This window comes from Beta vulgaris, chromosome 5 (genome assembly GCF_026745355.1).
Source record: "Beta vulgaris subsp. vulgaris cultivar EL10 chromosome 5, EL10.2, whole genome shotgun sequence".
In the NCBI taxonomy this organism is placed as follows: Eukaryota; Viridiplantae; Streptophyta; class Magnoliopsida; order Caryophyllales; family Amaranthaceae; genus Beta; species Beta vulgaris.
This window is the reverse complement of record NC_079206.1, coordinates 2,283,159-2,300,874: the sequence shown is the minus strand read 5'-3', so window position 1 is coordinate 2,300,874 and position 17,716 is coordinate 2,283,159. Positions and strand designations below refer to the sequence as shown.

General features: G+C 35.5%; 1 protein-coding gene across 1 annotated transcript; it reads right to left on the bottom strand.

Annotated features, from left to right (window-relative positions):
• Positions 1-6,852: 6,852 nt before the first annotated feature.
• Positions 6,853-16,921, bottom strand: LOC104892155 (mitochondrial inner membrane protein OXA1). Its single transcript, XM_010677994.4, has 10 exons — positions 16,724-16,921; positions 16,005-16,557; positions 15,811-15,901; positions 15,648-15,695; positions 14,756-14,814; positions 12,824-12,899; positions 12,620-12,751; positions 12,360-12,467; positions 8,443-8,497; positions 6,853-7,427 (listed from the first exon to the last, which is right to left on the bottom strand). Exons 2-10 carry the CDS (start codon positions 16,478-16,480, stop codon positions 7,144-7,146), a joined length of 1,329 nt encoding a protein of 442 aa, XP_010676296.2. The 5' UTR covers positions 16,481-16,557; positions 16,724-16,921; the 3' UTR covers positions 6,853-7,143.
• Positions 16,922-17,716: the final 795 nt, after the last annotated feature.

Genomic DNA, 17,716 nt, shown 5'->3' with positions numbered 1-17,716 from the left:
TGACTGGAAGATATATTTTTTGTGTGTAAGTCAAGAACAAAAGTAAGGAGAGGTTCATGTCACATATTAATAGAATGAAACAATCTGAAGAGGAAAAGTGGATTAAAGAAAGGGAGTAGATAATTAAAGCAACTTGATATTTGCTCTGTTTCGTTTAGTGGTTGTAATTTGACCTTTGCACTATTTCATGTAATTTTTAGACTAATATGAACAAATAAATATTAGTAGGTAATAATGAGATGATGGATCCATCTTAATATATAATTTTATAATATCAATTTTTATATTTTCTAACTTCAAAAAAAAAATTGAACACTTATTAACACATGTAGTTTAAGTATATAGGTTTTTTTTATATAGTAAAGGATATAGGTTTTGTGGTCATGAAATTTTATTTAATAAGCTAGATGTAAAAGGTATTAGTAGGATTTTTCTAAACAAAAAAATGGTAGGAGAAAAAAAGTTAGATGATGCTTATTAATTTTCGGTCAAATGGGCGTTAGAAAACTAACATAACAATAGTGAAACTGTTCAAAAATGAAACTGTTTAAACTAATATGAGACAAATCAAAAATAAAGTTTTGAGATTATTGTTATATAGAAAAATAATATCTACTAATTAAAAATTAAGTTATTAATTATCAAAGTTGTGAGTTGAGAAATATAAAAAACAAATTATACAATCAGAAAAAATGAAGTAATTCCTAGTTTCTTATCAAACCATTAGTCAAATGGATATGCTAAATATACTCCTATGTTTTTTATTAGTTTACCCATTTTGACTTTTGACATAGCTATTCACATACATGACTTTGACTATCTCTTGTGATTTATACTTTTAAGAAAAACATAAACATGTAAGAAATTGTTAAGTTCTTTTGAAGGTGTATTATCCAAATATCAACATTTTATAATTTTTACTTGTTACTAATTAGAGATATTAATATTTAAATTAGTAACTCAACCAATATAACCCAAAGAAATAGTATTGGTGTAATAAAGACGAGAAGAAATATGTACTTGCTATTTATTAGCATAGATAATAGATTTTTTTTGGTTTGAACTGATCACCAATTCAATCTTAGCATAGATTCTTTAAGTGCAACTTGGCAGAAGTCAAAGTCTATCTCTTTCCAAACAGGAATACGTGGAGAAGATTCGAGATTGAATTATTCAACCATGTAGTCTTTTGGCGAACACTACAAGCAGACAAGCACGTATATCCGCAAAGAATTTATCGCATATCCAGGAATACCATGAAAAAGGTATACCTAATGCACATTTTTTTCTTCTTATTACTCATTTCAAATCATCCAGAGTATAATGTATTAAAAAAAAGAAAGTTTTAAATAAGCAAATGAGCAAATAAGCAAACAATTAGCTTGGGTGTACTATGTGGAAAGTTTCAAATGAGCAAATGAGCAAAAAAAATACTCCTTCCGTCCCAATTTATTTGCTACATTTTGCCATTTAGGTGTGTCCCAATTTATTTCCTACATTTGCAACTATTTTCATATATAGTACATAGGTCCCACACTTTATTTACAAATTTGCCATCACTCCCTCCTTGATTTTTGTAAATATATTCATATACAACACATAGGTCCCACAATTTACCTATTTGTTTTTTTTGTTAATTCTTGTTATGGCAATGGTCCCCACTCCCTCCTTGATCTTTGTGATAAAGCAAATGTAGCAAATAATTTGGGACGGAGGGAGTAGCTTAGGTGTGCCATGCACATGGTACACCCGAGGTTATCACGAATAATGAACTTCATATATCGGTTATGTCATCACTTTAATCGTCATGTAAATTTTATCTTGCTATGATTGATTTGAAGACCTATTGATTCTAACAATGGATTGTTGAGTTGATCATTCGAACCTTTCAATTCATAAATGCGGATCATTCAGACCTATATAAGTCAAATTCTTATCTCATTTAAAGTGCATTTTATTTTATATATTCAAGTTTATCGTGTAACACATGTTATTATTTTGCTCGTTGCTCTTTTGTAGAGCTTCAAATGAGGAGAAAAGAACAATTTTTTTTTCTCGATATATCCTCCAACTTTTCAAAATTTGCTATATACCCTTTAATGTCTCTGAAGTTAAACATATGCCCTTATTAATGACCAAAAACTATCAGCTTTTTCCTATCATAACCCTTGATTTCGTTACTACACACTAATTAACTCTTATATATTTGATCCATTTAATGTCATGGAAATGTGTTAATGACTAAAGAAGAGGGAAGAGAGTTATGGAGTAACAGAGATAAAATGGTCATATATAGATGGTGTTTTATTGGTGGTCAATTATATACTCAAGGTTCAAATAGAGTTCATTAGTGTTTAGTAATATTATTAGGGGATAAAGACTAAAACATTTGATGTGTTATTCATCAATGTAAGGGTGTCAATGATAGACCTGGCAAAGTTGGTCCTGTTTCGAAAATCCGATCCGAAATATCCGATCCGTGGTCCGATCTGGGTCCGAACGAGACGGTCCGAACCTTGATCCGAATCCGAAACGGTCCCGATCCGGTCCGAATCCCGATCCGAAATAATCTTGATCCGAAACTCATCCGAAATCCGAATGATCCGATATAATCTTACCCGATCCGAAATCGATCCGACCCGATCTAACACTGATCCGACCCGAAGGTAAACCAGTCCGAAATTATTGGTTTCGATTAGGCTTTAATCCGAAATACCCGAAACTTACCCTTTTTTTAAATAAAAAAAATATCATTGGCATAAGTATTCCATTCATTCCACCATAGTCCGATTTCGATCCGAAATAATAGTCCGAACGATGACCCAATCCGAAACGATCTGATCCGGTCCGATCTGAATTGGTCCGGTCCGATTCCGATCCGAAATAATAATCCGAACGATGACCCAATCCGAAACGGTCCGATCCGGTCCGATCCCAGTCCGAATGTAACTTGATCCGAAAACGGTCCGATCTGAATTGGTCCGGTCCGAATCCGATCCGATTGGTCCGATTGCCAGGTCGAGTCAATGATGAGAGTCAAGTTCGAGTTCGATGTAGCTCGAGTCGCTAACATCTCATATTAGGCTCGAGTTGAAGTCAAACATATTTATGATCGAATTAATTTCACTTAAGTCATGTTTTGACCAGGTTGTTAATCTCAAGTAACTCACAAGTTATTCCATCTCAATAAAATCGCTATGCTAGACGATATGTTGGATTTAAGCAATTTGCTTTCAGTAGTAGTGTTCTCAAATTTCTTGCAATTTTCAAAGTTAGAGTTTTGAGTAGCTCAGTTCTACTTACAAACAACTCGAGTTGAGCTCACACAAGTCGAATTTTGACCAAGTTAATTTAAGTAACTCACGAATTGTTTCGTTTGGTTTGCATGCACTTCAAAGAGCTAGTAGCCTAGCACATTCTCCATTTCTTTTCAAACCATACTTTTAACTATTTAACCATGTATTTATATAGTTTATATATCATTTTTTTAAGCATTTTACTTAATAATGATTAAGGATATTAATCGGTTAAATTAAGCATTGGCAAATGCAAGCCTGAAAGTCAAACAATGTAGATGAAAAAAAACAGAGGTAATATTAATTCAGTTGATCTTGAAGCCCAACTTTGTGTTGTAAAAAACATCAATATTAACAAATTCGAGAAATTGTTCTAGTTAAACTCGTGAAGGGTCTATTTGCTCAAAAAAAATAATTTACATACAAGCCTATATAATCAAATTATAATGGTAAATTCACAAAACAAAATGATTTTGCATACCTAATTTCATATAAAGAGGTTCTTTACATTTTATTTAAAAAGGTCCTGACACAATTCTAAAGTAATCAAATGACCTAGTGACATATTTTTATTTTTAAAAATCATCTAGTAACTCAAAATCTCTCCAAGAGGCTTGAATAATCTTTCAAGCTATTAGGAAAAATTCTACTATTAAACAATATCATTTAGCTTATTTGGAAAAAAAATGCTATTAAGCTATTATCTTTTAGCTTAGAAAAATAAGCTTGTTCATAAACATAAACAAACAAATACTCTCTCTATTTTTTTTTTTTATCATTCTCACTTTCCTGTGAGCGTCTCCCAATGCACCTCTTTGAACTTAAATATCTACCATTATATATTAACAATGTACTAACTGACACGAATCAAACAAGACCCCACATGACCAAAGTTATTAAAATCGCGATTCAAATCTTAAAATCTTACGATTTTACGATTCAAAATATTGTAGACGATTCGATTCCCAATTCTAGACGATTCTATACATTTCTGTTGACTAGCGAAAACCTCGCAAGTTTAAATCATGCTAACAAAGAAAATAAGAGATATATATTGTTAGTTATTGCCAATATAGTGGGTAAACAACTATTTTTTTCCAATTTTTAGGTCTTCTAACTTATGATTTTAGCATATTCAATGAAGATTGAGTGCAATATCTTGATTTTACATGTTTGTAGAATCTTACGATTCTACGATTCGATTTTACGATTCGATTTTAAAGGTTGTTTTCTATTCAAACTAGAATCTCGATTTTAACAACATTGCACATGACTATATTTTTTCTTATGAATTGAAAAAAAATTGAAAATATTCTCTTTAAGTAAGAATACTTCAAGATTACCAGTGAAAAAGATAAAAAAAAAAAAAACAGAAGTAATTATTTATTCATACTTTAAAATTTCAATTAAGGTCATTATCTGCATTTATTTTGCAAAATTAATACTCTTGATAAGATGTAAAAAAAAAATTCAATCAAGGTTACTGAAATTGAGGAGAGCATGACGTTGGATAGAAGTGGGTGGAGGGGTAATATCTATGTGGAGGAAGGGGTCTGATTATTGCATTTATTTGTTTTTCTCAATTGTGTTGGTATTAAAATCTTTTGCTGAAAACCTTTTCTAAACACTTTTTGGTGTAAACCTTGTTTTCAAAAAAAAAAAAAACTTTTATCACTCTTGACGATGTCATCTCCTCTGACGATTCATGTTAGCCGACCCCAATCACCTTGGAAATAAGGCTTAATTGTTGTTGTTGTTGTAACGTATCCCAAGTATCTTCCACTAGATTCCAAGCTCATAATCCATTGACTTTAGTCTTATCATTATGTTAAAGCAAAGATTAAATTCTGAAATATTCAACTAACAAGTGGTTAAGTACAGCTGTACAGATTAATTATCAGTTCATGTACTAAATAGAATGCATGGTGTTTGATAAGTAATTCATTCAATATAAATCTTATTCAACTTCCACCGCAACCAACTCGCCATCCCTACAAATTACTAGTACTACTCCATCATTTTATTAAATACTGGTCAATTCTCAATTTCATCATCTTTTACTACTATTTAGCAACCATTTAAGAGGCCCATAAAAATGATTAAAAATACCCTTAAAAAAAAAGAGGCCCATAAAATTCATTGCTTCGAGAAAGAAACTTAAATAGTTATATAACGTGTCGTGTCTTATCCTTCACTAAGCTACCCCTCCTAAGTCATATCCAATAACTACTCCTTTAATCCAGAATCGACTCTTTTAATTTGACTTTTATAATCTATAAAACGTGATTCATTTTGGATTTTCGGGTATCCGAATATGCGGGTATTAGAAAAGACGGTCCATTACCCGACCTTAAAAGGACGGGTACTCGTTTTTTTCCGAAGTCGGGTTACAAGGCACCCTGCTCACTTTACTTATTTAAAGAAAAAATTGCATTTATATTACTTTGTAGTTTCCAGGAAATTACTACTCCATATTACTATTAAGCATAAAATATGAGTTAACTACCATCACAAAGATCAATAATAAAAGTAGGAGTTTTTGGGGCAAATATTAAAGGGCGTTTCACTCATATTATTTTGGTACGAGGTATGGGTTTAGAATGAGCAAAATCCATAACTAGTGTTTGTTTAATAAATTGATAGATTTAAAACCAATACCTCAAATCCATAAAGTATGGGATTCAGAAACTCAAGGGGAAAGATGGGTATAACTCATACCAATACGTCTAGGTATCAAATTGAAGAAAAATTTGTATTCCCAAATAAAACCAAACACATGGTATCAGGTGCACATGATGCAATGGCGAAGGACAATAAAGGACGAGAGTAGAAAGAATGGTGGTGGTTTGATGGAGGATTTTGCGACGACAGACTACAGTGGTCCATTCAGACTATGGTCTCAGAACTGCCAGAAAGAATGAGTAGGGTTTTGAGTCTTTGAAGCAATTCCCCAAATATGATTATGTAACTGGTAATAAGATTATAAAGAAAAAATAAATAATCGGGTATCCGGGTACCCAACAGTTGTTTCTATGAGGCCCATCACCCAACCCGGTTTTCTTCATTATTACCTGATCGAAGACCTGCCAAAAATACACAAAACAGATTTTGACCCAATTTTTTTGTGCGGGTCAGCTGGTTTCGAAGCAGGTAATTCGGACCATATATTTATGAATACCCCTAATAATCTGTAGGCTAGAGTAAATGTAACGGCTTGTTTGGAATGAATTTATATGTACTAAGATCTATATAATATCTAGAAGCAATAAAATGATGATCAGATAAATAATTGATCAGTCAGCATTTTTTTATCTAAGTAGAATTACTAACCCAGAGGCCAGAGGCCCAATAAAGCACATAAATTAACATTAGGTCCACACTAATTTAGTGCGTATCAAGTCCATATAAGTTTTTTGGTAGTACCAATCAACGAGAACAAATAGCAAATCATTCAAAACTCACCCAACGTTGATATTTCCACCCAGTTTCTGTAAAACCACCTCAAAATAGTGCAGTTTCTTAGGAGTTGGGATACACCATACATATAAGCCCCAAATTACCAACAAATAGCATCAAATGAATAAATGAGCTGCAGACAAAGCCTGAATACACATAGTTCTACGGTATACCCGGAAACATAATAGACAAGCTGAAAAGATAATACATCATGACATTATGTTCTTCAAAGATAGCCTGTAGCATTCTAACTTCTACGGGGCAAAATCTCGCTATACTTGCGAGTAAACCTTACCAATAAGGATACATTTATTCTATGACAAGTTTTAATGTAGCTTCAAATAATACCAAAAAAACTAACAGGATAGATGTTATAGAACAAGCTAAACCATCATTTCTTTTTGTTTTTCTTTCTTTGCTTCACTTGTCTCTCTAAACTTTTCAGGCGTTGACTCAAAACTGTTGATGATGATGAGGGTTTTCCTTCGGTGAGCTTTGGTTGATCACTAGCTGCAGGTGTCGAAACGGGTTTTTTTGACTGAGAGGCTGCAGAGGCTTGTTTGAGCGCTTCAAAGAAAGAAAAGCCAGATTGTGTGCTTTGTTTTGAGGAGCTAGGTGGTGGAATTGGTATTTCAGGAACTCCAATCGCCTTCTTAACACCGGGAACTTTAAGCACTGCAAATTTTAGATTCACAAATCCATCATGAAGATTAGGTTTTGAGATAGTCCCTAAACACCTAAAGATAACATGACTTAACAAAGTTACCCTTGAGGGGTCGCCTGGATTTAGGGAAACTTTTAAGGGGTTAATGACTAGGAGAGAAACTGTTAGGGGAAATAATTTGACGGGGTAACTGTTAAGAGGAAACTAATTAGTACCAGGTTTGGTATGAGGTAACTTATTGCAAGGGAGATCATTCTTGCACTTTGGTATTAGAAGAGAGACCAGAGGAGAGAGAGAGTAGAGAGACCACAGGAGCAATAGAGGCAGAGAGCAGAGAGACTAGAGGAGAGAGAGAAAGCCGCATAATGTTCGCTTAAAATTACCCAGTGAATTATTACTCTAGGGGGGGGGGGGGGATAATCCATTACCCTCATATTGGAGGAATAAAAATGGGCCTAAACAACCACCCTCGTTCCAGACATAGGATTTAAGCCCATACATTTTACGCCTTAAATTATTCGGGCTTGTTCACTCGATCCAGGCAAGCCCTTCTAGTATTATTTCTAGCTTCTCCTATCACATAAAAGTGTGTGGTTTATCATTTGAGGGAAAGGACAGAGAGAGAAGGGGAAGGATTGCGCTTCCATTATACTTTTAAATGTTTCCAATAGATGACGGACTTTGGTTCATTAAAAGGGCAAAGAAACTGGATCCCTCCAATTGATTTCCTTACCCTTTCATCATTCCATATCCAAACAAGGTAAAATGAATTCCTCATCTTTATTCCCCCTCCCTTTCCCTCCAAAATCTCACATCCAAACACACTATCATATTAAGTGATGGACATATTAAGAAATCCAATCATGAATCCTAACTAATATAAGAAAGCTAAAAGCCTACGGACATCCTAAAATGGCTGTGGCATCTGATCATTCATACAAATAATCAATACTTCAAACGTAAGATAACAAAATGAGAAGCACATAATGCCTATCTGTGGACAGAAATGCAGAATGGATAACTCACCAGATCCATACGCGAAGGAGAAGATATTAGAAGTAACCCAATAACAAAATATAGCCTGCACAGAAAAACATGGAAAAAAAAATTAAGGACCTGCTTTTCTGATTGATGATGATATGCACATGAAGAACCAAGTTCAGCAGAAGACCGAAACCAGATTGAATATATTTCACAAAAATATTTCTACATGGACAATGATGAATTTTGAGTTATAAATTGCTTCGAATCTAAGATTACTCAGTGTATATGCCTTCAACCAAGCCCAACCTCCTGCACTAGCCTCCTGAAGACTCGTACAGATGGTAGGCGATTTACAACTATTTCTGTTCCGTTTTTTAACGTGAGAATCTTAGTCTGTTTAGCCAAAGATCTGAAAGTATACATGAATGTTGCATAGATGTAAACCACGATAGTTTGGCCTAGTGGTAAAGACCAAAGGTTTGTATCTCACAACCATGAGATGGTGACAGCAAAACCCAACTAGAGGCACTTTGGGGACTCCCCTTTTGGAGATTTTGCAGTTAGGCTGGGTTGACCCACACGGGACTCCGGCCTAGTGGGGCTCTTGTCCTTACAAACTCTAAAAAGATGACGTTGACAAACCTGTATTCCCCAAGCCACTGCACTTGCATTTTGCAATTTATACACCCATTTCCAATGGTCCTCAACTTAAAGATCCCAAAACCAGTGAAGCAAGAGATAAATACTCCTAAAAGAAGAGGACTACCATGGGTAATAAGAAAAGCCCCATTCTTCAAAAAGCCAAATACAATACTAGGGCTAAAGAGACTTTACTGAAAAAAAAAAGGTACACCCTAGTAAACTCTTTTTATAGAAGCCCCACATTTGGTCAGGGTGACTGGCAAGCACTTGCAGGAAAGAGGGGTGACTGGCAAGCACCAAGTCACACTAGGAAGCAACGTTAGTAGCCAGATTGCCTTCATAACCTCAATTCCCTCACCCTAACACTTGGCAATTCTCGAAACCCATCCTGATCTCTCTCCTCCCTAACAGGCACCCATCATCAGCTACGGCTCCTCCATAGCCCACCCAGCCCTCCCCCTCTTCCTGACCACTGCAACCCGAGCACTGGGTCCAATCCCTCTCTCAAAGGCCCCAAGCCACCGCTGTATTTCTGGGACCGTCTCTGACCCACCAATACACCATTTCCATGTCTAAACATCTCTTTCATATTCTCACAAGCTCTGAGCAGCTACAGTCCTCCTGTCCTCCACCTTCAGCTGCATTGACAAGCCCAGTTAAAGTCTCATTGGCATCAGTAAGGTCCCAAAAGTACATCGATCACCACATGCAGGGGGGAGCATTCACTGCAGCAGCTAGTGGAATTTAGTAGGAAAAAAGAGCAAGGGATGAGATGAAGAAAGGAAGGAGATAACACAGAGAAGGTCACCAAGAAGCAGAAAGAAAAGGAGAGGAGATGGATGGGGAAAGCAAATAATAATGAGGACAAGGAGAGAAAGAAGTTGGGCACCTTGCCAAGAAAAATAAAAGAAAATGATGGGAGTTGCTTTTGATTCTCTAAAAACAAGCAATAACATATAACAAAAGCCTATATCCCTCTCCACTTCCATAGACCTCAATGGAATTTTGGTAGGACGACGATTACCCAAGTCGCATATTCAACACTCCAACATGGGCATGTACAATTGACACTTGAATTTTGTGCCAACCAAGCAAATGCAATCTGTTTCTTTGGGATGGCTTAAACCTATTTTGTGCCACATGCTCTGACCTGTGGTTTTCAATTAGAGACTTCACAGAGCTGCTCTACGTACATAATGAAAAGGAGATATTCCAGCCTCCCAAGCCTGATGCTTAGGACTTTAAAATTTTACAAACAACAATGGGACATTAATCTCATGTTCAATTCCAGACCCCACAGATTGCCAATTACTGAAGGCGAAAATTTGTCAAGAAACATTGATGGACCCGTAAATCTTTTTAGCATATGTAAATTGTGGAAATCAGAACACGACTCGAAAATTAGGAGCACAAATTCATTTTGAAACCTACCACAGAACTTGAAACGAAAAAAATCGCAAACTAATAGAGGAACATCAACCGATTCAAAACCCTACCAAATTACATATAGAACAACTTTTACTGTCTGGCATTAAAAAGAGACAGGCACCTCTTGTTTAGCCAATTATTTTGGGGTAAATACTCTCACAAACTTTGGCTTACGAGAGATCAATATATATGGGAAAAAGAAACGACAAATAATTTATCTATTAAATAATGCTGAAATACGGGATAAATGATCTCGTTCGACTCAAAAATATCTTATTAGCCGAATACAAACATCATCTTTCTCGTGAAGTCCCTACCGCTTAACATGCTACTATTCCATGCAGCTCGCCTTCTGTTACCATAAGAACACATAAATCTCTTACCCTCATAAATCTCTACCACCTATTGAGGATGAAGAGATTCAAAGGCTCCCGGCATATACCCTCATAAATCTCTCGGGCTATGTTACATGGACATGGGTATGCGTATCGTTTGCAGGTGCAAATCCGAGTGCCACACGCTTATTTTGAAATTTTTGGACACGGCGATACCGTCCTAAATTTGCACATGCGTAGAGGGATATGGTTGTTACTATTAAAATGAATATATAATTTTACAGTTTTAAGTTCAAAAGCTCCAGAATTTATAGATAAAAAAATTGAAAAGCAAAAGAAAAAAAAAGCAATGTTTTACTGTATAGGTGTAAGAGAGAGGGGGGAAGAGGTGTATTATTACATGGACACGAATACGAGTATTGGGTATGGGTGCGGATCTGTGCGCCCGACATGCTAATTTTAAAAATACTGGATATAGGGACACCATCCTAAATTTGAACACAGATAAAAGGATACGCCAGTTCCTATTATAAAAATATATATTCTTATACAGCTTTTAAGTTCAAAAGCTCTAGTATTAATAGATGAAAAACTGCAAAAGTTGAAGGAATCAGAAAAACAATGTTTTACTTGATAGCTGTGAGAAAGAGAGGGGAAGAGATGTACTGTACTCTATACCTGTACCTGTACTGCTTTACTATTCGGTTCCCGTGGGTTCTTTTCACTCCCAAGTCCCGCCAGGCGCCCTTTCCTACCCACCTTACATTATAGATTATTAAAAACAACTAGAGATTGCAACTTTTTGGTTTTTCAGCACCTTTCACCTATCTCTCGTGTCGCCGGAGAAGTGGCTGGTAAGATGACTTATGACGACGAAATTTCGAAAATTGCAAACGATTCAATCTCCTGAGTAAAAGCCTCAATATCTCAAGAAATAAAACAGTATATTTCTCGATTAATCATCATATCTAGGGTTTATAGTTAAGGTAATTGGTCTTCTCTCTCTTCAATAGACTATCTCCTCCCAAATTTAGCCGTATCCTACTTGCAAAGTGATGTATCCGACCCGAGCAAAATCCCCAATATGTCAAGAAATAAAATCGTATATTTCTCGATCAAACATCAGATCTAGGGTTTACAGATGAGGTAATCGGTCTTCTCTCTTTAATAGTTTACCTCCTCCCGGATCTAGCCGTATCTGATGCCTAGCGCAAAGTGATTAGTGATGTAACCAACCCAGATTGTTTACTCAGATCCGTATCAGGTCGTATCGACACCAGTACTACGGCCAAAATGTCGTGCCTGATTATCGTAGCTCCTTGGTCACCCAGTTTCGTTTGAAATATTTTCAGTCTAATTGGCACATTATTGGTAAAGAGTAAAGACACGTGTTTAGCCATCAACGGTTTTCCTTTCATGATCTCTTTCTCCGATGCCTAAACCAGACATTGCTCTATCCAATTGCATAATATAGCCAAATGTAATCCAATTGCAAAATATAGCTAAATGAAGTCCAATTGCATAGAGTACTCAAAATCATAAAGAAGCAATTACCTTCGGAAAACTCATGGTGAATGGAACAGTAAGAACAGCTAGGCCTCTCGAAAACTTTTTCATGGTGCTAGCAACAGGATTGCCTTCCATACCCTCCTGCATATTGAACTGTACAAGATACACAGATAATTATTATGGAATTAGGAGGCAGAACTGAAAGTCCTACAAACTAAAAGCACAGAATGAAGGGAAGACACGTGCATTCAATAAACCTTACAAGGTCGAAGGTAAGAATTATAGTTTGTCATAAAAATGCCTACCTCCACAGTGATCAGGAAGGACACTGCTGTCAAAACAGGAAAGATGTACATAGCATCCGGAGTTGTAAGATCAGTAAACCAAAAAGCTCCACCATTTTTAAATGATGGAACCTTCTCAGCCATATTTGATATCTGTATGAAAAAATGTGATAAGTACTTTTCCATAACATGCACCACATGAAAACATCATCACCTTCAACTTACAGCTAAGAAAAAACTGATGAAGATAGGACCTTGAATGAAGAGCCCTTTTAGAGGAGTAAAGGGTGTAACGCCATATCTGCAATCATTGCATTATTAGCACATACACAAGTAACATATGAAATGACATAATACAATTTGGAAGCAGAAAAGATCACCCAGCCAAACAAACATGTAAATTCAAGAGCTACAAAAACCATATTACCAGATCTAATCCTCCACAAAAGCCAGAAACTCTCATTTTTGGTTAACTGGAAGTGAAAAGTCGGATTGCTTTGCCCTTCAACAGAAGTGGGATGGATTTGAGCCAAAAGATCCCAATTCAATGTAAATTTTTTTTTTGAAATCTTTCACTTCCACAACTCATATTACCTCACTTACAAACCCACTAAATAACCTATGCAAGCACTCTCATACTTTTGTGCAATCAATGCCCATGTTCATATACTTCTACACAAAGAAAGCCTTCATCTAAAACAATCCCTTCTTTTCTTATCTACCACATTCATACTAACAAGAGCTAAAACCTGTACAAAGAATAATATATAAAAGAATTAAGATCTCAGGGGGACTTCGTAATCTTCATAGCATCCTTAGACATGTGAATGATGACAGGATTAGGCAATCTCTCATATCAAAAAGTTCTTTTGCTATAGACATGTTGTTGGTTCTCCTGATGTCACTCCTCAAACCCTGCCCATGGCAGTACACCAAGATTTGTACAGCGTTGTTGTTGTTGTACAAAATACTCACTTCAACAATATGCCAAAATATATTTTGAAACCAATATATTTAAAATGTCTCTGGAGCTTTTTTACAATATCCTAAAAACCCTCTAATCAATGTCTAGTGTGATCACCGAACTTATTCTCAAGTTCTCAACCCTCCTAATACATGTTACAATATAGATGGTTTTTCAATATATAGTACCTTAAAAATGAACGAAATTATTTCATCAAAAATTCCGAATTATGCTAAAGGCCACCTTCATGATTTCTCGTTCAACAATTATAAAAACAAATGTTTATCAAAGAAGTCTCGACTCTAAAGGGCAAAGCTATTGGTTCTAGGTTCTAAGTTCTAACTTCAAGAATATGAAGGCCGGCATTAGGCCCTGTACGAAACATTGCATCTTAGCAACCAAACCTGTGTAGTTCTAAAAGGTGCCTAACTTAAAGCCTGGAAGTCATGGCTTAGGCCAATCTAGTAAACCCAATGCCACACAAGAAAAGAACATAAATGATGGGCCAAATGCGAGGAACTTGAGTCTAAGCACACCATGTGCGGCTTGGATAACCTAAACAGCACAATCTGAATTCAAAAGGACAGAGTTCTAACCATTATTTACAGCATAAAGCCAAAGCCTCTTTTTTTCCAATCCATAATAAACCTGATGAATGTTAATATTTCCTCTGTGGTTTAGTTGTAACATGCAAAAATGCACACTATTTAAGGTGACGAGAGAGATACGAAAAGGAACCATTTGAAGAGGAGAGAGATACGAAGAAACAATCTTCAAAAGAGATGATGTTGCAACTAAATTGAAACTAAGTGTTGCAACTAAAAGGGAATGGAGGGAGCAGCATCTAAATCTGTTCAAATATGAGGGAGATCCCCAACCCCAGGCAAGATCCCCACCAGATGCCTATCACAATGCCCAAAAGTTTCAACTCCAGGCTAAAACTTTTAGGCCATACTCAGGAAACAGCAGTAAAACTACAAACTGACAAGCATATGTCCTTAAGTTAAACAGCTCTAGCATATCTGGAGGTCAGAACTCAACTATAGACAGATTGTGGCCATTAAAAACAAGCTAATAAGCCTGCTCTGATTCTGGCAAAGAGCCAGAAATATATCCATTCACCAAGATATGTAAGCAGATCTATCCCACACAACATGTAACAAAAATAATGTAAGGATTCTTGATGAGCTTACTCTTTAAAAAGCACATTCATTTTCTCTTTACCTTCCCTAACAGCATTAGGATCATCAGCCTGTAAAGAAACATCAAAGATGCTTAGGGCTCATTGAAAGAACGCAATAACCTAGAGGATCAAGGAAGCCCCTGAAGTTGAGCATCCACACATCCAATGAATTTTTACTGTACATGTAGATCAGGAACCAATCAAAAGTAAAGAACTACCTAGCTGCCGTATAGATGCTAAAAGAGTTGAAAATAAATAGCCCGTGAAGGATTAAAATCTTCATGTATATCACTAATTGGAAGAGCAAAGGACCCTCAACTTCATTATAGGATACATACCATTAGTCAAGACCGTTGTTCGAGCACAAGGTATCCAAACTAACAGGATAGCAAAGCATCGGTCCTTTCCAAAATATATACTGCTACAGGTTTTAAATAAATATTCTGTAAAGTCTGTAGGTAATTTATTCAGTGTGGGTAAGCTCCACTAGATAGCAGACAATAATGAATAAACCACTGAGATAGCTTCTTCCCCCAACAAACATGCACATAAGAAAATTATAAGCAGAAAGGACGGTTCATTTATTACCACTGAAGTAGCAAACAAAGAAATTGGAAGTACGCAAAAAACATAAGCTTAATTGTATCAATTTGTTCAAATTATCATCTATGTACCTCTCCTAAACCTGAGGACTAAAGTTACTTGGCATCAACACCCTCTCCTCTTTCTTTTTCTGATAAAGTCTCACAATACAATAACTCTTTCATAAAAAATAAGCTAAGGTGTAACTGAACCAACACGTGCTATGCACCGAATCAGAGACCGATATGCTGTTCTAAACAGAAGTCACAGTACAAAATAAAGATAATGATAAATCAATGAATAAGAACAGTGAACCAGACCCTGGCTTGCATCTCCTCCTTTATTTCCTCCAACCGTGGCCTCATAATCTGAATATTACAAATATTCACATGTTATTTTAATGATAGGTGCATAAAGTGCTGATTAATATTGCAATTTGGAAGCTAAAGAAAGCAAAAAATCAATGCAAACAAGAATCAGTACCGACAACTTGGAAGTTGCTTTGAGCTGATTAATCAGGAATGGGACTGTAAGCCCACGAATCAACAGAGTTGTAAGAACTATTGAAGCCCACCTATTAGATGGCAAATTCCACATCAAAACTCCATTAGCGAACATCCATCTTTTCCATACCAATACCAATGAAACAAAATAAAGATAATTTCAGAATCTCTCACCAGTTCAAACCAGTAAAAGTGTGAACCCCGTCAATCACATACTGCAAAGCGGCAACTGGATAAGCAGAATCCGCAGCAGCAGTCGCAACTTCGCTCAAAATAGGTGCCTGAGAAGCTACAACCTCCACTGGGGCATCACTAATAACCCCAGCAACATCACTAATAAATTCGACGTTTTCTGTCCCTTTACCAATTGAAGTCGACATATATCTATGTGAATTCATAACCCCATTTCCAATTCCAGGTAAAAATGACCTCTGGTGATCAAATAAACTACTGGGTGATGTAAAATTGTTCCTATAACTTCCAAAAGACCTCCTCTGAGTCATATATTCGTCGATTTTCCGCCCGGATGGCGCTTCATTCTTATCATTGTTATTGTTTTTATCATGGTCATGAGTAATGTAACTAAAACTAGGGTTCAAACGTCGAGCTAGAAACGTAGCTCTAGTACAAACACTACGCCTATACGCCATCTTCAAATTCTATAAAATTAAATTCTCAATCAATCAAAAAGAGAATTACTTTCTGATATCATCACCAAATCAAAATCCTGAAATCATCAATAAACAACAACAAAAATAAAATAAAAGGCATAAGTTATTCAGATCTAATTAGCAGAAAAATGTGAACATATTAACTAGGGTTTAGGGTTTAAGGAAAGCCCTAATAAAAAGAACTGATCTTTTAGATAGGTAGAAATTTTGAAGGAAACATACCTTTTTGAGCAGTTTGAGATGGGAGAAAAGAGGAGAAAGATTGTGAGTGTTAAAGAGTTGAATGTGCCGTAAATGTTAAAGACATGGACAAAGTGGAAGAAGAGAAGTGGCCTTGGCTGCGCTTCATCTGCTGCACCAAGACAACGTCCTCCTCCGGAATGTTGGCGGCGTATATCGGTATATGTCAATTTTGTTGGTACCTCCGTCTCATAATACAGTGCGCAAAGAATGAGTAAAAGAGACGGTCTAGTTTTAATATAAAAATAGATTTAATCACTAAATAAATTAATTTAGTCACCGAAAGAAATCAATTTAGTTATTATTGGGCTTATTCTCTTTTTAATATTGGGCTTACTATTATTTAATTTTAATTTGAAAAGTAGGCGGTCTTTTACAGGACAAACTCTACCGTGCCTTCTTTACACACTCTTCAAAATTTATCTTTAAGTATTGTTTAATATTTTCAATTTCGTAATAATAAAAAAATAAAGGTTGATACTATGAAGTTTGAGTATACATTAAGGCAAATCTACAAAATTTCATATGAATATGGTTTTTTATATTATTAATTAGTATTTTGGTCCGGATAATGTCTTGATCAGTTACAATTATCAAATATATTATTATTAGATTTTTGTAATATAATGCCTAGTGCGAAATTAAAAAATGGACTTTATGACATGATAAGAATTTGGGAATATAAATAACAATCTCGATTGAATTAGGGTAAGAGAATGTTATTGCTTAATAAAATTAAAGTACTATAGATCAAAAAGCTTTTCTATGTCTTCATAACTATAAAACTTTATTGTGTTTTACTTTAAAACATTAAACATTCAAATTGTAATGGATTAGTGGTTAAACTCTTAAATTTCATTTCAAAAGTCATCATATGATGCAGGTAGTAGATTTTCTTTAACAAACGCAAATTCTGAAATAACTAGAATACCTTCAAATAACTTTGTCTTTCTTTTTTGCAATGGTAATGTTTGA